At 37.5% G+C, this 23,511-nt stretch overlaps 1 protein-coding gene, 1 non-coding gene and 1 pseudogene across 3 annotated transcripts in view; 1 reads left to right on the plus strand and 2 right to left on the minus strand.

The window, feature by feature from the left end:
* Positions 1-23,511, plus strand: part of MAPK14 (mitogen-activated protein kinase 14) — a 105,239-nt gene that overhangs the window by 21,719 nt on the left and 60,009 nt on the right. For both annotated transcript variants that reach the window (XM_077161605.1, XM_077161606.1), the window contains exons 2-3: positions 3,144-3,273; positions 20,890-20,948. In XM_077161605.1, the coding sequence (XP_077017720.1) occupies positions 3,144-3,273; positions 20,890-20,948 (189 nt within the window). The remainder of the gene's footprint in view (positions 1-3,143; positions 3,274-20,889; positions 20,949-23,511) is intronic.
* On the minus strand, positions 5,264-5,334 carry TRNAS-GCU (transfer RNA serine (anticodon GCU)). The gene has a single exon. It is a non-coding gene; the product is annotated as a tRNA-Ser (tRNA).
* Positions 5,805-6,888, minus strand: LOC143684544 (ribosome biogenesis protein NSA2 homolog pseudogene; annotated as a pseudogene).

Genomic DNA, 23,511 nt, shown 5'->3' on the forward strand with positions numbered 1-23,511 from the left:
GAAGTTTTTTTGTTTGTTTGTTGAGCATGGGAAATAACTAGGACATATTTATGCTGATGAGAGCAATCCAGGGGCCAGAGAGAAAGTGATGATACAAGAGAGAAAGGGAATGAAAGAGTGCAGTCTTTGAGAAAATGAGGGGGATGGAGCCAAAGAATGTATTGAGGTACTGGCATTTGCTAGGAAGGGGCATGAATCCTCAGTTACAAAAAGAGGAGTGGTAGAAAAGATGAGTCCAAGCGCAGGTGGATTGAAAGATTTGGTGATAGGCAGATGGAGTGCCCCAATTCTATTTTCTCAGTGAAGTCAAGGATATTTCCTGAGGAAGAGGGTGAGTTGGAGGTTTGAGGAGAGAGAAGGTGTCAAATGAACACTTTGGAGTAGGAAAATAAACCCTCTAGAAAAAAGTGACAGCTTTGAGAGCCTATTTGAGGTTAAGGTCAGAAATTAAGATGAAACCAGTCTGTGTGCATTCTTTTCTTCTATAACCACACTTAGTTCATGGGATGCAGGCATGGAGAGGGTGAATGGTTGAGATCACCTTGGGTTAGACTTTAGCTAAGTGAGTGCAATGGAGGTAGAGAGAGATAGAAGGGAATGATTATAAGCATGAAACATGTACTTGAGCCAGGCAAGAAGGGAAATGAGGTTGAGAGGCCTGATGAATAAAGATCAACAAACTGTTGCAGTCTGGGCACATGAGCAAGTAAATTAGAAGGGGTAGGAGGTTTGTGATGAGACGTGAGTGCTGGCATTCAAAATTTTCTAAGTAGGACAGTTTTTGGTGGTGATAGAGGTCTAGGGTGTGAACCCAGGAGTGTCTGGAAGAGGTAGAGCTTCCTGGAGAGGTCAGGAAACTGAGAGGCTGGGACATTGGATATGCCCTCCACCTGGATGTTAGAAGTTGCCAAGAGTGTTGACGGAAGTTGGGAGTAGAGACTTTGAGATAGAATCTAACTTTTTGGTTAGTGTTGGAAAATTCCAGAGAGGAGGATAGTTTATCAGGGTTTTAAGTAGGGCCTTTTGTGAAACAGGGAGAGTAGTAGGCATCTGGAGGTGATAATGATTGGCAAGAAGACACCTACCTCACCTGCTAGCCTTGAGGTACCTGGGGTGTGAGAGAAAAAATATCCTCCAAATGCAAGGCCATAAAAGAAGTAATGTCTTCATGTTATAGCCTAATTTCAATTAAAGCAAAGAAAGGGACGTTTCAGAGAAGAGGCCAAAGATATACAAGAGTTTATTTGTCACAAGTTGGGAATTGAAGACTCAGGGCAGAGTGAAAGGATTTAGAATGGAGGGAGGGGCCTGATGCAAGTAGAGTTGTGTGGAGATGAGAATTTGGTGATAGCAGATCATCAGAAAGCTTTGGGTCCCTGTTAGAGACTGAGATAAACAGGAGGATGAGGCAAGATGGAATTTTCCCAGATAATCTCTAAAAATAATTAAAAAATATGCATCAAATTTTTAATGTAGATACCCTACATGATCTGAACTTTGCCTGTATCTCTGATCTCACCCCTGGCTACCTTCCCCTTACTCCTGCTTTACCCACATAGGCCATCTTTCTCCTTCTGTCATTCCAGCATGCCAGACTTTTTTTTTCCACCTCTGTTCCTGTTTTTGTTTGTTTGCACTTGTTCTTCCGAGAAGCAGCATAGCAAAGTGGTTAATAGTATGAGCTCTAAATTCACACTTCCTGCCACTTTCTAGCTTTGTACCCACAGACAAATTATTTAACCTTTTTATGCTTCATTTTCCATTGTAATTGGGAAGATGCTAATAGTACTTAGGTCATATAGGTAAGAGGAGTTGGGAGATTAAAAGAAATAATTAAAAAGTTAATATAAAGGTCTTAGGTCAGTGCTGATATGTGATAAACTCGCTTCTCTGTAAGTGTTAATATTGTTATTACTTCTTTTGCTAGAAGCTCTTTTTCCCTATATCTTCACACGGTTGCTACTTTCTCATCTTTCATTTCTCAGCCCAGCTGTTATTTCCTTCCTCAGATATCCTAGCTAAAGTAGCACAACTCTCCTTGCTACTTGTCACTCTCTATCCCATTACTCCGTTTTACTTAGTCATAATTTTTATCACTATATGAAATTATTTTATTATTGACTCCTCCTGACTCCCATTGGATTGAGCTCTTTGAGGACAAGGATTTGTTTACTTGCTCCATACTATATCTCAGCTCCTGGAAAAGTCCTAAATACTTTGTTAGATACTCAAGAAATATTTGTGATAACTTGTTTCCCTGAAAACTTTGTGGCTTTAGAGGACCTCTGCTCTGATCAGGCAGCATGTGAAGGCAAGATGACATTGAGGTAGGCAGAGAAGAGAAATAGAATCCAATTTATAGAGTGATCTCAATTTTGTTTATATCAATCTATTGGCTTATGTAGATCTGTCCCTTTTTTAAATAAAGTTTTATTGGAACACAGCCACGTTCATTTGTTTTCTTATAAGTAATTATCCACTGGAACCACAGAGTTAAGTAGTTGTGACTGAGACTTTGTGACTCAGAAAGTAAAATATTTATTATTTGGCCTTTTACAGTAAAAGTTCGTCAACTCTCAGTTTAGATGCATTGAAAAAAGACTAGAATGAAACACCAAAAATAATAGCAGAAGCTTTCTTTGGATTATAGGTCATTTTAAAAAAAATTTTTATTAATAAAACCAATCAACATACAATATGAACATTCTTTTTTTCATCACATAGTTGTATATTCATCATCAGGATCATTTCTTAGAACATTTGCATCAATTCAGAAAAAGAAATAAAAAGAAAACAGAAAAAAAGTTCATACATACCATGCCCCTTACCCCTCCCTTTCATTGATCACTAGCATTTCAGTCTACTAAATTTATTTTAACATTTGTTCCCCCTTTTATTTATTTATTTTTAATCCATGTGTTTTATTTATCTGTCCATAAGGTAGATAAAAGAAACATCAGACACAAGGTTTTCTCAATCACACAGTCACATTACGAAAGCTGGATTATAGGTCATTTTTGTTTTGATCTTTGCACTTTTTCTTATTTTGTTTTAGAGCCAATTAATTTGGAAATGAAATAGCCTGTAAATAAAAGTGATACCTAGAACACTTCTAATGGTGGGCTTTTCTTTTTTTTTTTCAGTGCTGCTTTTGACACAAAAACTGGGTTGCGTGTGGCAGTGAAGAAGCTATCCAGACCATTTCAGTCTATCATTCATGCCAAAAGGACCTACAGAGAACTACGGTTACTTAAGCATATGAAACATGAGAATGTAAGTTATTAATTCAAGGAAAAAGAAATTCTGCTCTTAGGCTGGATAAATTGTGTTTTAATTGCTGCAAATGGAAATACGTTGAAGTACATCAAATTTTGGTCCATGCTTCTCGTACTGGGGTATTAGTGGTCCCTGAATTATGCCAGCTGTACTCAAAACCTTGAGATGAAAATGGCACATCTTCCTTGTGTTTTAGTTTTACTCAAATATTTTTAGAGGGAAGACTTTTTTCTTTTAATTTTAAAATAAGGAAAGGTATGTAGAATAATACAAATTTCATATGAATTTTAAGAGAAAATATTACAAAGAAATTTTGTATTCTTTTCCTGGTTTCCTTAAGGCTATATTGGAGTCCATATTTATTTTGTGTTATGGGTTACTTCCATGAAGAAGTTTGAGGAAAAATGCCTTAGTCTCATTGAAAGCACTATCAAATATGGCTATTATTTTATGTATATTTTACTTTAATATTACAATTTTTCTTTTTTAAACTTCAAGAGACAACTTTTCCTATTTCTGGAGTTTTAACAGATGTGATAGAGACATTGTTTAAATTCAATATAACTTCCTTTTCTATCAATTTGGAAATTTGAGAACAATGCCAACCTATGAAAGAATGTTTACAAATTCTAATATGGTGAATAAATGGATATAACTGGAGTATTAACTGAAAGTGAAATGAAAGCAATTGACTAAGGACATTTATTTTTCAGAATTTCAAAATCAAATTAAAAATATGTGTGAGTTTTGTATGAAAGGCACTGTAAAATGTGTAGTAATTAGAAACAATGACCATAAAAGATTTTAGGCATTTATCTCTATTGATTGTGTAGGAAAAAGTTAAAAATCTCTGTATTTATTACCTGGATATTCAAACTTTTTTAATGTTTGAACTTTTTTTCCCCAAAGTTAAAAAAAATTCACAGATAAATGATATTTTGTTAATATACATTTGTTTCATGAAGTTCAAATTTTTTCTAAATTGAGAATATGAAGGCTGTTAAATTTGGAATTGAATTATTTATGGATACCATTGTAATCTTAAAACAGCTGCAGTTTATTTTTTTTTTCTTGTTTTATTTTGATTCCATAGTATTGAGAGAATCCTGTTTTATACAGATAAACCTTATTTCTAGGTAAAATTTTACATTAGCAGCCATGTACAAACCTAAGTTTAAAAAAAATTCAGGGTAGAGCTGCAGCCCTCCTCATCAGTGGTATGTTTACAGGAAGTTCAGATATGTGGAAAGAACTGACAGGAGAAGCTATATTCCAAGGTCTGCAAAAAGTCAAGGTGGCCTGGCAGTTTAATGCATTTATATTTGGTTTCTAGCACATTTGAGTGTGTATACTATTTTTCAAGCATGAAGAATATGTTGAAAATGGAATGCAAACCAAACATATATGGAACCCTAAGCACCTCTAGGGAGCCTGGGGATCCCACCTATAAAGCCTGTGCTAATTTAAGAGCATTTGGTTTAAATTGTGTTTTCTTTTTTCTTTTGCTTGGGCAGGCACTGGGAGTCAAACCTGGGTCTCCAGCATGGCAGCTGCACAAAAGCATCCAGTTTAGATTACCAGTGCTATAGTTTATTGTTTCACATTTCTTCATAGAACTTTAAGCCAGCATTTAGTTTGAAAATTATTTTGTGTTATCTAAATCTATGTCTTGATTTCTTTGTGGCTAAAAGTAAAAGCCATGTTTAATTTTTGATACTTGAGTTTTCTATAATAAGATACTTTGAGATGTATCTTATGTAATATTGGGTTGATTACATTTAGGTCATTCTCTGCTTACAGAAGTGAGGAAGGAGGTCATATTGTGGTGGCATAAAATTGTCCTAATACAGGATAGGCAACGATACTCTTTTATTTATTCCCCATGTATGTTGTATGGCAGGGTCACATTTCATTATTTTTCCATGTGAGTATCTCTGTATTGCAGCACCATTTGTTGAGTTTTTTGTTTGTTTGCTTTTCTGGGAAGTGCATAGACCGGGAATCAAACCCAGGTCTCCTGCATAGCAGGCAAGAATTCTACCACTGAACTACCCTTGCACCCCCATCAACGATACTCTTTAATAAAGAGAGGTGTTGGTATTAGAAAAGACAAGATTTTAATTTACAGGACCAGCCATCCATCTTTTTAATATTAAGATATTTAGATTCTAGCAGTATCAATGTAGAGGATCACCTATACTTAGATATTAGCAATTTGTTGTTTGAACGAAAGAAGGCATGTGGCTGACTGCTTTATAGTTCTCTATTCTTTTGGCAAACTTTGATTCAATATAGAATGATTTCTTAATTTCAGCCTATTCTACAAGCAGTTGTTAGTTGCTTACAGTGTAAAAATAATTTTACCCAGCAAAGAACTAAAACTTCCAAATAATTTTCCAAATTCAAAAATTCCTTTTCTTCATCTTCTTCCTCTTTCTTATTTGTGGCCCAAAAAATGACTGTTTTGGGCCACTGTCTATTTCTTGGCCAGCCTACAGGGCTCCAAAGGCAGCAGCAGTAGCTTAATACTCTTTTTTTTTTTTTCCATTTTAATCTTTTTTTTTTTTTTTATAACAGTTTTCTTGACGACTGCAGATATGTGAGGCTATTTGGTAGTATTCAGAAACATTATAGTAACGGTGGTTTTCCTGATTGGTATGTAGTCTTCAACAATTAGACAGAGTTACTTGTATAAAACTACTGTTAGACCAGTAAGACTGCATTTATGCATCCATCATTTTCAGGAGTGTTGGTAACCTGGGCATATTTCCCCCAAATAACCTTGCCTCCTTGTGTCACAAGGCCCAGCTCGCTCACATTCACTTCAATGACAGTACCTTTGGTAATAACACCCAAGGTTGTATACAGTGGGGATGAGGGATTCTTCTTTACACCAAGTATTGGCAGACAAAAGGTGGCCTTAAGTTCAGGATGTGTTACATGTGCCTTCTTGAAACGTAATCCCATTGGTCTAATGAATCTTTCATATTTAGGTGGTTTTCGTGTAAAGCCATCTCCAACAAAGCAGACTTTAGTAACCATCCTCTTCCATGCTTTCTTTTTTCTCTTTCCTGTTCGAATAACTTTTAGTACTTCTGTTTCTCCCTGGGCATGAACTTTGGGCAGAGGGACTTCCCATTTCCCCGCTTTCTCCTTTCGTTTTTGTTTAATCATATTGGAAAGTACTTTAGCTCGGCTCTGTCCCTCTCTGTCCAGCAGATAGGCAGGAACTGCACCCTGTGGAGTCTTCTCATCATTCTTTTGTTTGGTATTTCTCTTTTCATGCATTTTGTTAGTCTTTTTCATTTGTATTTTCTCAGCATGGCGCTGCTTATGGTAGAGCTTAGCCTTCAGACCAATCATCTTTTTTGCCTTCTTTGAACGGTCATGAGCCTCTCGACTTTCTTTCTTTCTCTTTTTCTCATGATAATCCAAACGATATCCATAGCGCTTACGGTGTAACTCAATATATTCATTTTGTGGCATAGTGAAGGCCGCAGAGTCTCCAAGCGCAGCCGCCGGGCGCGAAGCACCACTCAATTTTCGGGGCTCAGAGACCCACGAGCCAACCCCACGCAACCCACCACAGGAAAGCTCTTAATACTCTTTTGAAAAATAACTGTTTGTAACAGGTAGAATTTTTAGGTGCCGGGAAGGCGTTGCTGCCTTTTTTTGTCAGTACTGGCAGTTTATTTGGAAGGAGGTTCCAGGATGTATCAGTAGGGTGGTGGGGAGGCGAAACAGCAAAGGAAAGGAAGCCACTAAAGAGTACATTTGTGAGAAATCACTGCCACAGGTGACTGAGGTCTTTTCACTGGGGAGCTCGGGGAGATGGGGTTGAACACAACTTTGTGCTAAGCCCTTTGACTCCCTACCCTGTACTCCCATCTGCCTTTGGCTAGGTGCTTCTGGCGATATTCACTCCCTGACCTTGGCCACTCTGCACTTGAGCTGGGTGGAATCCCTCAGGCTAAGAGTCACCTGCCAGAGTGGAGTGCTCCAGGAGCAGGGAGGTAGAGTCCCTGCAGGCCAGGTGCAAGGTTTATGTCCCGTACAGTAGGCCATACACCAACAGTTGAAGAAAGCCTGATGACATTTATGAGTGAGTGCAATGTGGTGAGCCCTTTGCACAGACATTATCTCATTTAATCTTCCCAACAGCTACATGAGGTTGGTTCTGAGATTGAGGCCTCATTCCACAGTTGGAATCTGAACGAGGAGCAATTACATAGTTTGCCCAAGGAAAGTTGACTCCTGATGGGCCAGTATTCAGTCCCTGATCTGTCTGACCTAAGCCTGTGCTTGTTCATCACTCTAATAGACAGGGAATTCCAGTGCCCACACCAGGAAAACCTAAGTGAATGCCTTGGAGGGCTTCTATAGCACTATCTATGGTTGACTAATGTTTTTGTGTTGGTTCTTTCCCCTACGCCCACCTCCTTCCACCCAGTGTCTCAGATTATGCCAGGATTAGCACTTGGCCACTGGCTGCCATTATTTAGGATGAATATTTTGGGCCAGTTATAAAGCCATCATTTCCCCACTTTTTAAATCCTTGCCATGACAGTTCTGGCATTTATTTATATACTTATTCAGCTGGAATACTCTGGGTATTGAAGTCTTCAAACATGACTGCTATCAAGGACATTTTCAAGTTCTACTTGATTTTTACAGAGTTTTCAACTTTTGGGGAAGTTCATCCCCCCTCACTATATTTTGTTTTATTTTGTTATTATTGTGTCACACTCTCAAGAGGGGCCTTCATTGCCTTGGCTGCTGAGCAAACCCCTGAATGCTTCACTGTTGCTCTTTTGTTTCTTCTCATTCCCAAGGTCACATATCAAAATGCAAGTGAGTGGTGTTAAAAGATAACTGAATCCACTCTAAATTATGCAAATAAATAGCATGCCACAGTACACCTTTGCAAACTTGGGTTTTGGATTTCACAACAAACGCTCCAGTGTTATGTGATGGAAGTTGAAACTGGCTGCTTTCAAGCCTAGGAGGGCAAGCAGTGTAGAGGAAAGGGCTACAGAGCAATCAGTTGCAATCTCAGTCTCTCTTTTTAGTGGAAGCTCACCTGTATTATCTGGCTCATAGTTAAGAAGGACAGCTACTGGTTCTTACATGCTTATCCTATACTAGATCCTGAACATAGAAGATCTTCACATATCATCCCATTTTAATCCTTGAAACCACCCTGTGAGGGATATATCATGTTCACCATCATCTTGCTGATGACGCTGAGCTGTGCAGGGATAAGCAGCTATAGAAGCCCACAGAGCTGATAGGTGGCAAAGCCATGATTCAAAACTAGATGCACCTGGCAATGAAGCTTCCAGATAGAGTACCTGAGCCCAGATTCTTTCCTAGAAATGTATTTTAGAAGCAGTTGCTCTTATGAAGGATCCTGTGAAGTCTGCTGCTTAAAATTGAACTCTTTTTTTTTTTTCCCCAAAGCTTAACAGGTTTATTGAGATGAGGAAGCAGGGAGAAAGCAGGTAGGAGTCACCAGTGAAAGGAAAGAAATGGCTCTGGCTCTCTTTCTGAGAGCCAGATTTTTTTTTTTTATAACCTTTTTTTTTAATTGTATGGTATAACATATATACAAAGCAAAGAAATAAAAAAGCAGTATCTTACAAAGCACTCTTAAACACAAGACTACAGGACAGATCCCAGAGTAGGCCATGGGCCAACATATGATCCTGTCGTATTTTTCCTTCTGGCTGCTCCAGTATATAGGAGGCTAGAAGGCTTAAATACTTTTTTATCATCACAATGGCCTTTTTTTTCCTTCTTTTTTTTTTGTGAAAAATAACATATTTACAAAAAAACTATGACTTACAAAGCACAGCACTGCAATAAGTTATAGAACATATTTCAGACTTTGACATGGGTTACAATTTTACAATTTTAGGTTTTTACTTCTAGCTGCTCTAAAATACTGGAAACTAAAAGAGATTTCAATTTAATGATTCAGCATTCATATTTATTTGTTAAGTCCTATCGTCTGTGTATAATTCCACCATCACCTTTGATCTTTCCATACCTCTCTTTAAGGATGTTTGGGCTGTGGCAATTCTAAAAAATTTTTGATATTGGAAGGGTATGTCACTAATATGGGGTAGGGAGTTGGAAGTATCTGATATTCTGGAGAGGCTGGGCCGGGTTTCAGAACTTATCTGGACCAGGGACCCATCTGGAGCTTGTAGGTTTATGGAAAGTTACTCTAGTGCCTGGAACCCTTGTGGAATCTGATACATTGCCCTAGGTATTCTTTAGGATTGGGTGAAGTAGTCCTGGTTGGGGTTTGGCATGTTATGATAGGTAGCGAGGTCTACGTAAAGCTTTCATAAGAGCAACATCCAGAGTAGCCTCTCAACTCTATTTGAACTCTCTCTGCCACTGATACTTTATTAATTACACTTCTTTCCCCACTTTTGGTCAGGATGTAATTGTTGATCCCATGGTCCCAGGTCCGGATTCATCCCTGGGAACCATCTCCCACGTTTCCAGGTAGACCTTCACCCCTGGATGTCATGTCCCATGTAGGGGGTAGGGTAATGATTTCCTGTTTGTTTAATAGTGGCCATTCTTATAGGTGTGAGGTGGTATCTCATTGTAGTTTTGATCTGCATTTCCCTTATAGCCAGTAAAAATGAGCATCTCTTCATGTGCTTTTGAGCCATTTGTATTTACTCTTCAGAAAAATGCCCATTCATATCTTTAGCCCATTTTATAATTGGGTTGTTTGTTCTTTTGTTGCTGAGTTGTATGATATAGGAAGTCAAACCTTTGTCTGAGATGTAATTTCTAAATATTTTCTCCCATTGAGTTGGCTGTCTCATCACCTTTTTGACAAAGTCTTTTGAGATGCAGAAGCATTTTTTTTTTTTTTAGGGGGAGTGCAGATTCCTGAAATTGAACCCGGGTCTCCCACATGCAAGTTGGGCATTCTAACCACTGAACTACTCATGTACCCTAGAAGCACTTGATTTTGAGGCATTCCCATTTATCTGTTTTTTCTTTTGTTGCTTGTGCTTTGGGTATAAAGTTTAGGAAGCTACCTCCTATTACTAGGTCTTGAAGGTGTTTCCCTACATTTTTTTTCTAGAAGCTTCACAGTGCTAGTTCTTTTTTTTTTTTTTGGTGCTAGTTCTTATATTTAGGTGTTTCATCCACTTTGACTTAATTTTGTGTAGGATGTAAGATGTAAGATATGGGTTTTCTTTCATTCTCTTGACTATTGATATCCAGTTCTTCCATGCCCAATTATTGAAAAGACTATATTGTCCCAGTTCAGAGGATTAGGGGGCCTTGTCAAAAATCAGTTGACCATAGATTTGGTGGTCTATTTCTGTACTCTTGATTTGATTCCATTGATCAGTGCTTCCATCTTTGTGCCAGTACCATGCTGTTTTGACCACTGTGGCTTTATAATAGGTTTTTATTTTTATTTTTATTCATTTTTTAATTTTTTAATTAATTTTTAAATTAAAAAAAATATGGCAAGAAAGAAACAAATATTCTTAACATATGATCAGTCCGTTCTACCTATATAATCAGTAATTCACAATATCATCATATAGTTGCATAGTCATCATCATGATCATTTCTTAGAACATTTGCATCAATTCAGAAAAAGAAATAAAAAGACAACAGAAAAGAAATAAAACGAAAACAGAAAAAAAAAATATATACATACCGTATCCCTTACCACTCCCTTTCATTGATCATTAGCATTTCAAACTAAATTTATTTTAACATTTGTTCCCCCTATTATTTATTTTTATTCCATATGTTCTATTCATCTGTCGACAAGGTAGATAAAAGGAGCAACAGACACAAGGTTTTCACAATCACACAGTCACATTGTGAAAGCTATATCATTATACAATCGTCATCAAGAACATGGCTACTGGAACACAGCTCTACATTTTCAGGCAGTTCCCTCCAGCCTCTCCATTACATCTTGAATAACGAGGTGATGTCTACTTAATGCGTAAGAATAACCTCCAAGATAGCCTCTCGACTCTGTTTGGAATCTCTCAGCCATTGACACTTTATTTTGTATCATTTTACTCTTCCCCCTTTTGGTCGAGAAGGTTTTCTCAATCCCTTGATGCTGAGTCTCAGCTCATTCTAGGATTTCTGTCCCATGTTACCAGAAAGGTCCACACCCCTGGGAGTCATGTCCCATGTAGACAGGGGGATGCTGGTGAGTTTACTTGTTGTGTTGGCTGGAGAGAGATGCCACATCTGAGCAACAAAAGAGGCTCTCTTGGGGGTGGCTCTTGGGCTTAATTTTAAATAGGCTTGATCTATCCTTTGTGGGGTTAAGTTTCATATGAACAAACCCCAAGATTGGGGGCTCAACCTATAGCTTTAGTTGTCCACACTGCTTGTGAGAATATCAAGAATTCAACTTGGGGAAGTTGAATTTTCCCCCATTCTCACCATTCCCCAAAGGGGACCTTGCAAATACTTTTCCACTCACTGATCAAATCACTCTGGGATTCATCAGCACATCACTCTGGACAAACCCACAAAATCTCATGTCCTACTCAAGTTTCCATGTACTTATGGTGTTCAACCAAGCTATCTACATAAGTTATGTTAGGAAATGCACTAGTCAAAATATAAATGTTGTACCAAATAAACATTTTTTGCTTTAGTCTCACACATAAGTTAAAATTCAAAAATATTAATTACCATCTATTTTCAGCACCCTGCAGTAATGACATTCCTTTGTTCTTATGCAAAAACATTTTTTAAATTTGTACGTTTAGTCACTATCACTATACACTCTAGGCATTCCTAGATTATACCATCTTAGTCTTTATCGTCTATCTTTCTTTCTCATTTCATTTGTGCTCCCAGCCCTCCTCCCTCTATCATTCTCACATTCAGCTTCATTCAGTGTTTTAACATAATTGTATTACGGTTAGGTAGTATTGTGCTGTCCATTTCTGAGTTTTTACATTCAGTCCTGTTGCCCAATCTATATCCCTTCAGCTCCAATTACCCAATATCTTACCCTATTTCTAATTCCTGATGGTCTCTGTTACCAGTGAAATTCTCCAAGTTTATTCACTAATATCAGTTCATATCCGTGAGACCATACAGTATTTGTCCTTTTGTTTCTGGCCAATCTCACTCAGCATAATGTCCTTAAGGTCCATCCATGTTGTTACATACTTCATAACTTTATTCTGTCTTAAAGCTGCATAATATTCCATCGTATGTATATACCACAATTTGTTTAGCCATTCATCTGTTGATGGACATTTCAGTACTTCTTGGCAGTTGTAAATAATGCTGCTATAAACACTGGTGTGCGAATGTCCGTTTGTGTCCTTGCCCTTATGTCCTTTGAGTAGATACCTAGCAGTGGTATTGCCGGGTCATATGGCATTTCTATATTTAGCTTTTTGAGGAACCGCCAAACTGCCTTCCACAGCGATTGTACCATTGACATCTCCACCAACAGTGGATAAATGTGCCTCTTTCTCCACATCCTCTCCAGCACTTGTCATTTTCTGTTTTATTGATAATGGCCAATCTGGTAGATGTGAGATGATATCTCATTGTGGTTTTGATTTGCATTTCTCTAATAGCCAGGGAAGTTGAGCATCTCTTCATGTGCGTTTTGGCCATTTGTATTTCCTCTTCTGAAAAGTGACTGTTCAAGTCTTTTGCCCATTTGTAATTGGATTGGCTGTCTATTTGTTGTTGAGCTGAACAATCTCTTTACAAATTTTGGATAATAGACCTTTATCTGATACATTATTTCCAAATATTGTTTCCCATTGTGTAGGCTGTCCTTTTACTTTCTTGATGAAGTTCTTTGGTGCGCAGAAGTGTTTAATTTTGAGGAGCTCCCATTTCTTTCTTTCTTCAGTGCTCGTACTTTGGATATAAGGTCTAGGAAACCATCTCCTAGCATAAGATTTATAAGATATCTCCCCATATTTTCTTCTAACAGTTTTATGGTCTTAGAGCTAATGTTTAGGTCTTTGATCATTTTGAGTTAACTTTTGTATAGGGTGTGAGATATGGGTCCTCTTTCATTCTTTTGCATATGGATATCCAGTTCTCTAGGCACTATTTATTGAAAAGACTGTTCTGTCCCAAGTGAATTGGCTTGACTGCCTTATCAAAGATAAATTGTCTGTAGATGAAAGGGTCTATATCTGAACACTCTGTTCGATTCCGTTGGTCAGTATATCTATCTTTATGCCAGTACCATGCTGTTTTGACCATTGTAGTTTCATAATACGCCTTAAGTCAGGTAGCATGAGACCTCTGACTTCATTTTTTTTTCCTCAGGATACTTTTAGCTATTCGGGGCACCCTGCCCTTCCAGATAAATTTGGTTATTGTTTTTTTCTATTTCTGAAAATTAAATTTTTGGGATTTTAATTGGTATTGCATTTAATCTGTAAATCAATTTAGGTAGACTTGACATCTTAACTATATTTAGTCTTCCAGTCCATGAACACGGTATGCCCTTCCATCTGTTTAGGTCTTCTGTGATTTCTTTGAACAATTTCTTGTAGTTTTCTTTGTATAGGTCTTTCGTCTGTTTAGTTTAGTTTATTTCTAAATATTTTATGCTTTTGGTTGCGATTGTAAATGAAATTCTTTTCTTGATTTCCTGCTCAGATTGGTCAAATCTAGTGTATAGAAACACTACAGATTTTTGAGTGTTGATCTTGTAACCTGCCACTTTGCTGTACTCATTTATTAGCTCTAGTAGTTTTGCTGTGGATTTTTTGGGATTTTCGACATATAGAATCTTATCATCTGCAAACAGTGAGAGTTTTACTTCTTCCTTTCCAATTTTGATGCCTTGTATTTGTTTTTCTTGTCTAATTGCTCTGGCTAGAACTTCCAACACAATGTTGAATAACAGTGGTGATAGTGAACATCTTTGTCTTGTTCCTGATCTTAGGGGGAATGTTTTCAGTTGTTCCCCATTGAGAATGATGTTAGCTGTGGGGTTTTCATATATTCCCTTTATCATTTTGAGGAAGTTACCTTCTATTCCTATCCTTTGAAGTGTTTTCACAGGAAAAGATGTTGAAATTTGTATTACATTAATTGATTTTCTTATGTTGCACCATCCTTGCATACCTGGGATGAATTCTACTTGGTCATGATGTATAGTTCTTTTAATGTGTTGTTGGATTCGATTTGCAAGAATTTTTGTTGAGGATTTTTGCATTTATATTCACTAGAGAGATTGGTCTGTCATTTTGTTTTTTTCTAATATCTTTGTCTGGCATTTGTATGAGGATGATGTTGGCTTGGTAGAATGAGTTAGTTAGCTTTCCCCCCTCTTCAGTTTTTTTGAAGTGTTTGAGCAGGATTGGTACTAATTCTTTCTTGAATATTTGGTAGAATTCACATGTGAAACCATTTGGTCCTGGATTTTTCTTTTTGGGGAGCTTCTTAATGATTGATTCAATTTCTTTATGTTTGATTGGTTCATTGAAGTTGTCTATTTCTTTTCAAGTCAATGTTGGTTGTTCATGCCTTTCTAGGAAGCTGTCCATTTCATCTACATTGTCTAATTTATTAGCATAAAGTTGTTCATAGTATCCTCTCATTAATTCCTTTATCTCTGCAGAGTAAGTGGTTATGTCTCCTCTTCCATTTCTGATATTATTTATTTGCATCCTCTCTTCTTTTTGTCAACCTCACTAAGGGTCCATCAATCTTATTGATTTTCTCATAGAACCAACTTCTGGTTTTGTTGATTTCTCGATTGTTTTCATGTTCTCAATTTCATTTATTTCTGCTCTAATCTTCATTATTTCTTTCGTCTTACTTGCTTTGGGGTTAGTTTGCTGTTCTTTTTCTAGTTCTTCCAAGTGGACAGTTAATTCCTCGATTTTTGCTCTTCCTTCTTTTTTGATATAGGCTTTTAGGGCAATAAATTTCCCTTTTAGCACTGCTTTTGCTGCATCCCATAAATTTTGATATGTTGTGTTTTCGTTTTCATTTGCCTCAAGATATTTACTCATTTCTCTAGTGATTTCTTCCTTGACCCACTGGTTGTTTATGAGTGTGTTGTTGAGCCTCCATATATTTGTGAATTTTCTGGCACTCTGCCTATTATTTCCAACTTCATTCCTTTATGATCTGAGAAAGTGTTTTATATGATTTCAATCCTTTTGTATTTATTGAGACTTACTTTGTGACCCAGCATTTGGTCTATCCTTGAGAATGATCCATGAGCACTTGAGAAAAAGGTGAATCCTGCTGTTGTGGGGTGTAATGTCCTCTATATAGTCTGTTAAGTCTAGCTCATTTATTATATTATTCAAATTTTCTGTTTCTTTATTGATCCCCTGTCTAGATGTTCTGTCCATTGATGAGAGTGGGGAACTGAAGTCTCCAGCTATCATGATAGATGTGTTTATTTTTCTTTTTAGTGTTTTCAGTGTTTGCCTCACGTATTTTGGAGAATTCTGGCTCAGTACATGGATATTTATGATTGGTATATCTTCTTTTTGAATTGTTCCTTTTATTAATACATAGTGTCCTTCTTTGTCTCTTTTAACTATTTTACATTTGAAGTCTCATTTGTTGAATATTAGTATAGCTATTCCTGCTCTTTTCTGATTGTTATTTGCATGGAATATCTTTTCCCAACCTTTTACTTTCAACCTATGTTTATCCTTGTGTCTAAGATGTGGTTCCTGTAGACAAGTTATAGATGGGTCCTAGTTTTTAATCCATTCTGCCAGTCTGTGTCTTTTGATTGGGGAGTTTCATCCATTAACATTTAGTGTTATTACTGTACGGGCAGTACTTTCATCTACCATTTTGCCTTTTGGATTTTATGTGTCACATCTAATTTTTCTTCCTTTTACCTTTATTGATCATCTTCATTTCTACACTCTTCTCCACACCTCTCTCTCCTGTCATTTCGAATCTGTCTCTAGTGCTCCCTTTAGTGTTTCTTATAGGGCCGGTCTCTTGGTCACAAATTCTCTCAGTGAATTTTTGCGTGCAAATGTTTTAATTTTCCCATCATTTTTGAAGAACAGTTTTGCTGGATATAGAATTCTTGGTTTGCAGTTTTTCTCTTTTAGTATCTTAGATATATCATCCCACTGTCTTCTCGCCTCCATGGTTTCTGCTGAGAAATCTACGCATAGTGTTATTGGGCTTCCCTTGTATGTGATGGATTGTTTTTCTCTTACTGCTTTCGTGATTCTCTCTTTCTCTTTGGCATCTGACATTTTGATTAGTAAGTGTCTTGGAGTACATCTAGTTGATCTATTCTCTTTGGGGTACACTGCGCTTCTTGGATCTGTAATTTTAAGTCTTTCATAAGAGTTGGGAAATTTTCAGTGATAATTTCCTCCATTAGTTTTTCTCCTCCTTTTCCCTTCTCTTCTCCTTCCGGGACACCCACAGCATGTCTATTCGTGCACTTTGTGTTGTCATTCAGTTCTCTGAGTCCCTGCTCAGAATTTTTCCATTCTTTTCCCTATATTTTCTTTTGCTTGTCAGGTTTCAGATGTTCCGTCCTCCAGTTTACTAATCCTGTCTTCTGTCTCTTGAAATCTGACATTGTAGGTTTCCATTGTTTTTTTTTTTTTTCATCTCTTCTACTGTGCCTTTCCTTCCCATAAGTTCTGATTTGTTTTTTCAGACTTTTGATTTCATCTTTTTATTCATTCCTTGACTTCTTTATGTCCTCCCTCAATGCATTGATTTGATCTTTGATGAGGTTTTCCATGTCTGTTTGAATGTTCTGAATCAATTGTTTCAACTCCTGCATCTCATTTGAATTGTTGGTTTGTTCCTCTGACTGGGCTGTCACTTCAATTTTCCTAGTATGATTCCGTATTTTTTGCTGGCATCTAGGCATTTAATTACCTTAATTAGTTTATTCTGGAGATTGTTTTTCCTTTTTTTTTTTCCTACAATTTATTGCTGGATGACTTTGTTTTCTGTCTGTTCTTTGATGTTCAGTTTGGCTTATTCTAATCCTCTAGCTTAGGTTTGTTTAATCAGAATTTTTCAGTTCTTGTTTTCTTGTTTCTTGCCCTGCCTATTTGGTGCCTGTTCTAGTTTGCTAGCTGACGGAATGCAACACACCAGAGATGGATTGGCTTTTAATAAAAGGGGATTTATTTTGTTGGTTCTTCAGAGGAAAGGCAGCCAACTTTCCACTGAGGTTCTTTCTTACATGGAAGGCACAGGATGGTCTCTGCTGGTCTTCTCTCCAGGCCCCTGGGTTCCAACAACTTTCCCTGGGGTGACTTCTTTCTGCATCTCCAAAGGCCTGGGCTGAGCTGCGAGTGCTGAGATGAGGAATGCCAAGCTGCTAGGCTGTGCTACATTGCGTTCTCTCATTTAAGCACCAGCCAATTAAGTCAAACGTCACTCATTGCAGCAGACATGCCTCCTAGCCAACTGTAGATGTAATTAGCAACAGATGAGATTCACATACCATTGGTTTGTGTCTGCAGCAACATAACTAGGTATGCTCACCTGGCCAAGTTGACAACTGAATCTAACTAACACAGTACCTTTCCCCCATCCCTTAGGAGGTTCTACTTAGGTATTATAGACACCAGTCAGATTTTCCCATACCAAACTGGTCATCTCTCAGGAGGAAAGAGTCATCTGCGTCAGTTTTCCCTGAGAGTGAGACCCAGTAGATTAAAAGGCTTTCCTATGAAGTCTCTGAACTCTGTTTTTCCTGTCCTGCCCAGTATGTGGCACTTTTCTGCCTGCAGGTCACACCAGCATAAGGTAATGCAGTACCTTTAACTTCAGCAGACTCTCCCTGCTGGGGACATGGAGGAGACAGAGGAGCATTTGTAGGCTGGCTTTAATTGCTTCCCTTTTCCAGACCCTTGGGTTGAATTCCTTGGGGGAGGGATTCCACCTGATCTGGGCCCCAGCTCTCCTAGGAAAGGTGCAGGATCCAGACAAGCTCTCAAACAAGCGTTTCTGCCTGTGCCTGGGGCAGTGGAGTCCAAGAAGCCTTGCAGCTGTATCCAAAGAGTAATCAATCCATAGAAATACAGCCACAAAAGAGAAAAAGAAAAATCGTTTTCAGAGCAAGACCCGTTCCTCGGGTTTGCCAATCAAGAGCTTAAGTAGGTATGTCGCTCTGTGTATCTCCAGGTCCTATGTGTCCCCTCCTTTCCTGCAGGGCCCATACCTTTTCAGATCCCAAAAACCTGTTTTTCTTCTTTTTTCTTTTTCTGTCAGCCCTGCCCCCTCTGCACTAGGTCAAAAACCAGCGACCTCTGCTTTTAGTTGAGGTTCAGCTGAGCTGAGGGCCTATTTTTAGTAGTCAGAATTTGTTAATTAATTCCACAATTGGAGTTTGTTTGCGCTCAGCCCCTACTGCTGGTAAAGTCCCTTTCTTTTCCCCTCTGGGAAGCAGCCTGTGGGGGAGCGGCACTGGTCACCATGTCTTGGGGAACTCACAATTCTGGGAGGCTTGCAGCCAGTCCAGCTGGTCCAGACTGGGGTACACTGTGTGTCCGGTCACTGACGTGGCCCCAACAGTTGTTCTGTACTGTTTCTGGCTATTGACTAGCTGCTCTGGAGGATGAACTAAGTCCCACACCTTGCTGAGCTGCCATCTTGTATCGGACTCTCCGGGCTATGTTTGCTCCTTGAATTTTGAGGTCTCTTTTTTCCCTCTTCAGATTCAGGCTATATAACTGAAGTTGCTTTTTATAGTCTGATATTTGGATGAGTGTAGTAACATTCTAATTAGAAGTTTCTTTTTTCATGATACTGTTTTGAGCTTTATCATATCATAGTTTTAGAGCTGATTATTTTATTCGGTTGATAGGGCAGCATACTACTGAGGCCACAGTCATGGGTTCAGTTTTCCTGAGGACCATTTAGCTTTCTTGTGTTCTGTACCCAGAGTAAACCCTTAAGTCTGGCTGGATATATTACAGCCAGACTTAAGTAAATTATAATATTTGGTAAATTATAATATTTCTTGTTTGCCTTCTAAATGCCTAAGTTTGTAAAAATGAATGGTCTGGGTTGTAAGGGGAAGGGCACAGGACATGCAGTGTATGTGAATAAGCCACTACAAATTTATGACCAGAAAAACCGCTCAAAGACCAGGGATTACTGAGTATTAAGTGGCTTGTGGCTTTATCTTTGTATAAAAATAATGTTTTAAATTTTGAATTGTCTGACATAAATATCTGATAGTGATTAAGAAATAAGTAATTTCATCAGGATTATGAGGATAGTATTGGTAATATTGAGAGAATAATTTGGGGCTTTAAAAATGTCAATTTTGAAAACTATATAATAATCATGAAAAGTTTTCATATGTTTATTTGTTTAAAGATACAAAATTATATAACTGTAGAAGTGTGACTAACTTTTCCCTTCCCAGGTTTTCTGTAATGTAATTGTACTTCTTTTTTTTTTCCAGTTATTTAATAGAAAGCATTTTTAAAAATTTAGTTAAGAATTTTTAAAATACTTGTTTGTTTGTTTCTTTGTTTTGTTTTGCTTTTTATTACCCTGAGACTATCGCTCAGAAGGGGAACCAGTTACAGACTGGAGATCTGAGACAGAAAATTTAGTGAAAATTTAGGGCTATTGAAGGTATTTCAACTTAGATTGCCTGAATAGGCCTCTACTTTCCCATGCCCTGATATCTAAGTATTTTGATTAATAAACTAAAATCTGTACCGAGAAAAGGGAGAAAGCAATTTTTTTTAAAATGTACTGAAGTTATAGAACTCTAACATTTCATGAAACATTTTAAAACTCCATTTAAAGCTTTAATTTAAGAAGTGCTGCAATGTTCTATACCTTTTCTAGGTGGGGTCCCAGCTTGGTTCCTTGCCGTCCATGGAGTCTCTTTTATGTAATACTGATGATAGATAATACCCTCACGAATTTCTCAGGTTTACCAATTGAACAGTCATATAATTAAGACTGAGATTTTTAAACAGAAACTTTGTAAGTAAATACCTCTGCATTTTTATTCTTAATTTAAAGCAAAAAAAAAAAATCAACTTGCCAATCTTTTGTATAGGAATTTCATTCTAAGCTGTTTGCATTATATTTGCAAAACACACTTATAATGCATCATCATGTAAGACTTCCAGTTTTAGTTCCCAAAAGCAGAGCAAGAACTTAGACTCCTGCAAAGTAATCTTAATTGAGAGTCCTAGAATTCTGTGAATTTTTTTCCTAGTTATTTATAGTATTTTCTTCTTTATTTTATTCCATAGCAATTTTGGGAGGGGGTCTTTTTACAACCCTCCACTTATTTTTTGTAGAAACAATTGTTTTTTTTTGTATTTTATCAATTTATATATATTTCCTGATATTTTATTATTTCAAATATAGAAAATGTTATGACTAATACAGTGAACACCCAGTTTATTTGTTATTTACAGTATGTAGCTATAACATCACATACAGCTGGCATATAGCAGTTTAGGAATAAGTGCAGCTAACTCTTGGTAAGTGTACATCTCATTAGGTGGGAACGTGCCTGGAAATTAGCATGGCAGGTGAGAACTGTGCCTGCTGAACCACCATGACCTGCCCCGGTATTTACTTTTTGATTTTTATATTTTCTTATAGGTGATTGGACTTTTGGATGTTTTTACACCTGCAAGGTCTCTGGAGGAGTTCAATGATGTGTGAGTAAATCTTCTGTGTTTGCCTTCCTTGGTTAGAGGATGAAGATTAGCAGTTTATATTCCTGAACCATTAGCAATATACAGACTTCAAAAGATTCTTTATGCCTGAAACCCAACTCTTCCAGGGAATGGGGGTAAGGATACAGAAGATGTATATATTATGGGTGCTACATATTAGTTTTTCATCATTTCAGGCACCTCATGCCCCACATGAAGAGTTAGTAATGAATCTTTAAAAGAGTGCCATGGAGAAGAGAATATAAGGAATTTCAGCTCTGAGTTTTTCTTCTCTGATTGTCCCATCTTTTAAAGATGCTTTTCTGGAACAGGCACTGAATCTCATTTCCTTCTTTTTTATCTTACACGCATGTGAGAGACAGTTCTAGAATTGCATGCTAGTCCTTGAAATATTGAATTTCTGTTCACTGGGTCGAGTAGGCCCCTTATGTGGTGAAAGACTAATGAAAAGTACTATTCTCCCAGTTTTGTGACCATCTCTTGTTTTAGCCTGAGTTCTTTTGGGAAACTGGAGTCTGTGACTCTCAGGGACCAGTAGTAGGGGACTAAGGAAAATGAAACAAGAAGAAAACTACTACAAGGATACATTATTGAGTTGCTTAACACTGTGGGCAACTGGGCTCAAAACTATTTAAATGTTCTAAGAGGCTGTACAGAATGCCCCTCTGATGATGGGAGCATTTATTCACTGGCTCTTGACTCCATTTGCAAGGATTTCCCTATGGGGCATTAATACCCTCAGATGTCCAGGATGCTCATGTGTGGGTGTAAGACAGATTCCAACTCATCTTCCCATGCATGTATGAGTTCTTTTCAAAAGTTTTTCCATCATCTGAATGAGCCGCTATCCTCCCCCTTCATAGGCACCCCATATAATAAGAGAGAAGGAATATCATATATGCAGTTAAACATTTGGTCCTGTTGAAGTTTTGGCTTTGCTAACTGGCAACAATTGCTATTGTGAAAGCCAAAACAGAATTGTGTATCAGATCACTGCTGTTCCTTAATCTCCCTTTCCCATTGGCTTCAGTGCAGAACTGGACCAGTTTCTCTTCATCTTTATCTTCCAATCTTATCCTGGGCTTTGTGCAGACACTGTGTTCTTTTCCCACAGAACAAGCAGGGAATATGTTTGAGCTTATATGCTCTAAGAAAAGAGGGAAAGAAATAAATGAAAAATAAATGTAGATAATGAAACAGACAGAGGAGGGAAGGTAGCAAAAAATTTTCTTATCATTTGAATTTATTTGGAATATGGTATGGCTGAGAATACAAGGTGAAGGAGGAGAATCTGTTCCAAGTACAAGAAATACCTGTTCACATTAACCTTGATCCTGCTAATGAAAGTTTAAGAAACAAGCAAAGGAAAAAATAAGCCACATCTAAGAACAGCTCTGCTTCCTGCAACCCTACTTGGCACCAGAATATGGAAACTTCCAAAGATTTACTGGATGCATCCCAGAGGCATTTGTGTATACACGTTGTTGACCTTTGTTATATAGACAATGCTTGGAGAAGAGAATATTGCAGATTGATGGTGTACTGGGTTGAATAATGTATCCCCTGAACTCATCTACACGGAGCCTCAAAATGTGAACTTATTTCAAAATAGGGGCTTTGAAGATATAATTAGCTAGGTTAAGGTGAGGTCATACTGGATTTGGATGAGCTCTAAATTCAGTGACTGGTATCCACTAACTTACAAGAAGAGAAGTTACACATACACAAAGGAAAGAAGGCCATGTGACAGAGGAGACAGAGATTGGAATAATCTGCAAGCCAAGTAATGCCAAGGATTGCCAGCAACCTCCAAAAGCTAGGAGAGAGGCATTGAATGGATTCTTCCTCACATCCTCCAGAAGGAGCTGACACCTTGATTTCAGACTTCTAGCCTCTAGAACTATGAAGGAATAAATTTCTGTTGTTTTAAGTCACCCAGTTTGTGGTACTTTGTTACAGCCACACTAGAATATTAATATAGCAATTTTTTGTTGTTCTGTCTAAATGTGGAAGAAATGGTGAATATAGTATATATAAGAATGACTTTGGGAAACATCTGAATCATGTTTGAGGTATATCTCACAATTTTAGACATAATGAAAATGGATTTATTTAACAAAGGAATTAATGATTTGCTGACTGGGCAAATGCTATACTTTGGTTTAAGCAGGCATTATTAAACTGGATTATGAACTTTTTCTTTGTGAAAAGACCTTAATTAAGGCCATGTCTATTTAGAAGATTAAAGTTTCATTGACTGTAGTGAGAGCCCACTAACTACAAATCTATCCACTGAACTAAAGTTGCATTATGTATTTTCATTCATTCAACAAATAGTATGACTGATGAGCAGGCATCTGTTCTTTCTACTTAACTGTTTAGCTGTGTCCTGACTATTCTATATGAACAAGAACTAAGTTCATCTCTTGGGAACAAATTTTGGTTCATATTTGTTAAATATTTCTGAGTACAAAACACCAAATAGCATGTTAGAACAGGCTCACAATAATCAGAAACACAAGTTCTTCCTCTTGAGGAACTCACA

Source organism: Tamandua tetradactyla, chromosome 5, assembly GCF_023851605.1.
Source record: "Tamandua tetradactyla isolate mTamTet1 chromosome 5, mTamTet1.pri, whole genome shotgun sequence".
Lineage (NCBI taxonomy): Eukaryota > Metazoa > Chordata > Mammalia > Pilosa > Myrmecophagidae > Tamandua > Tamandua tetradactyla.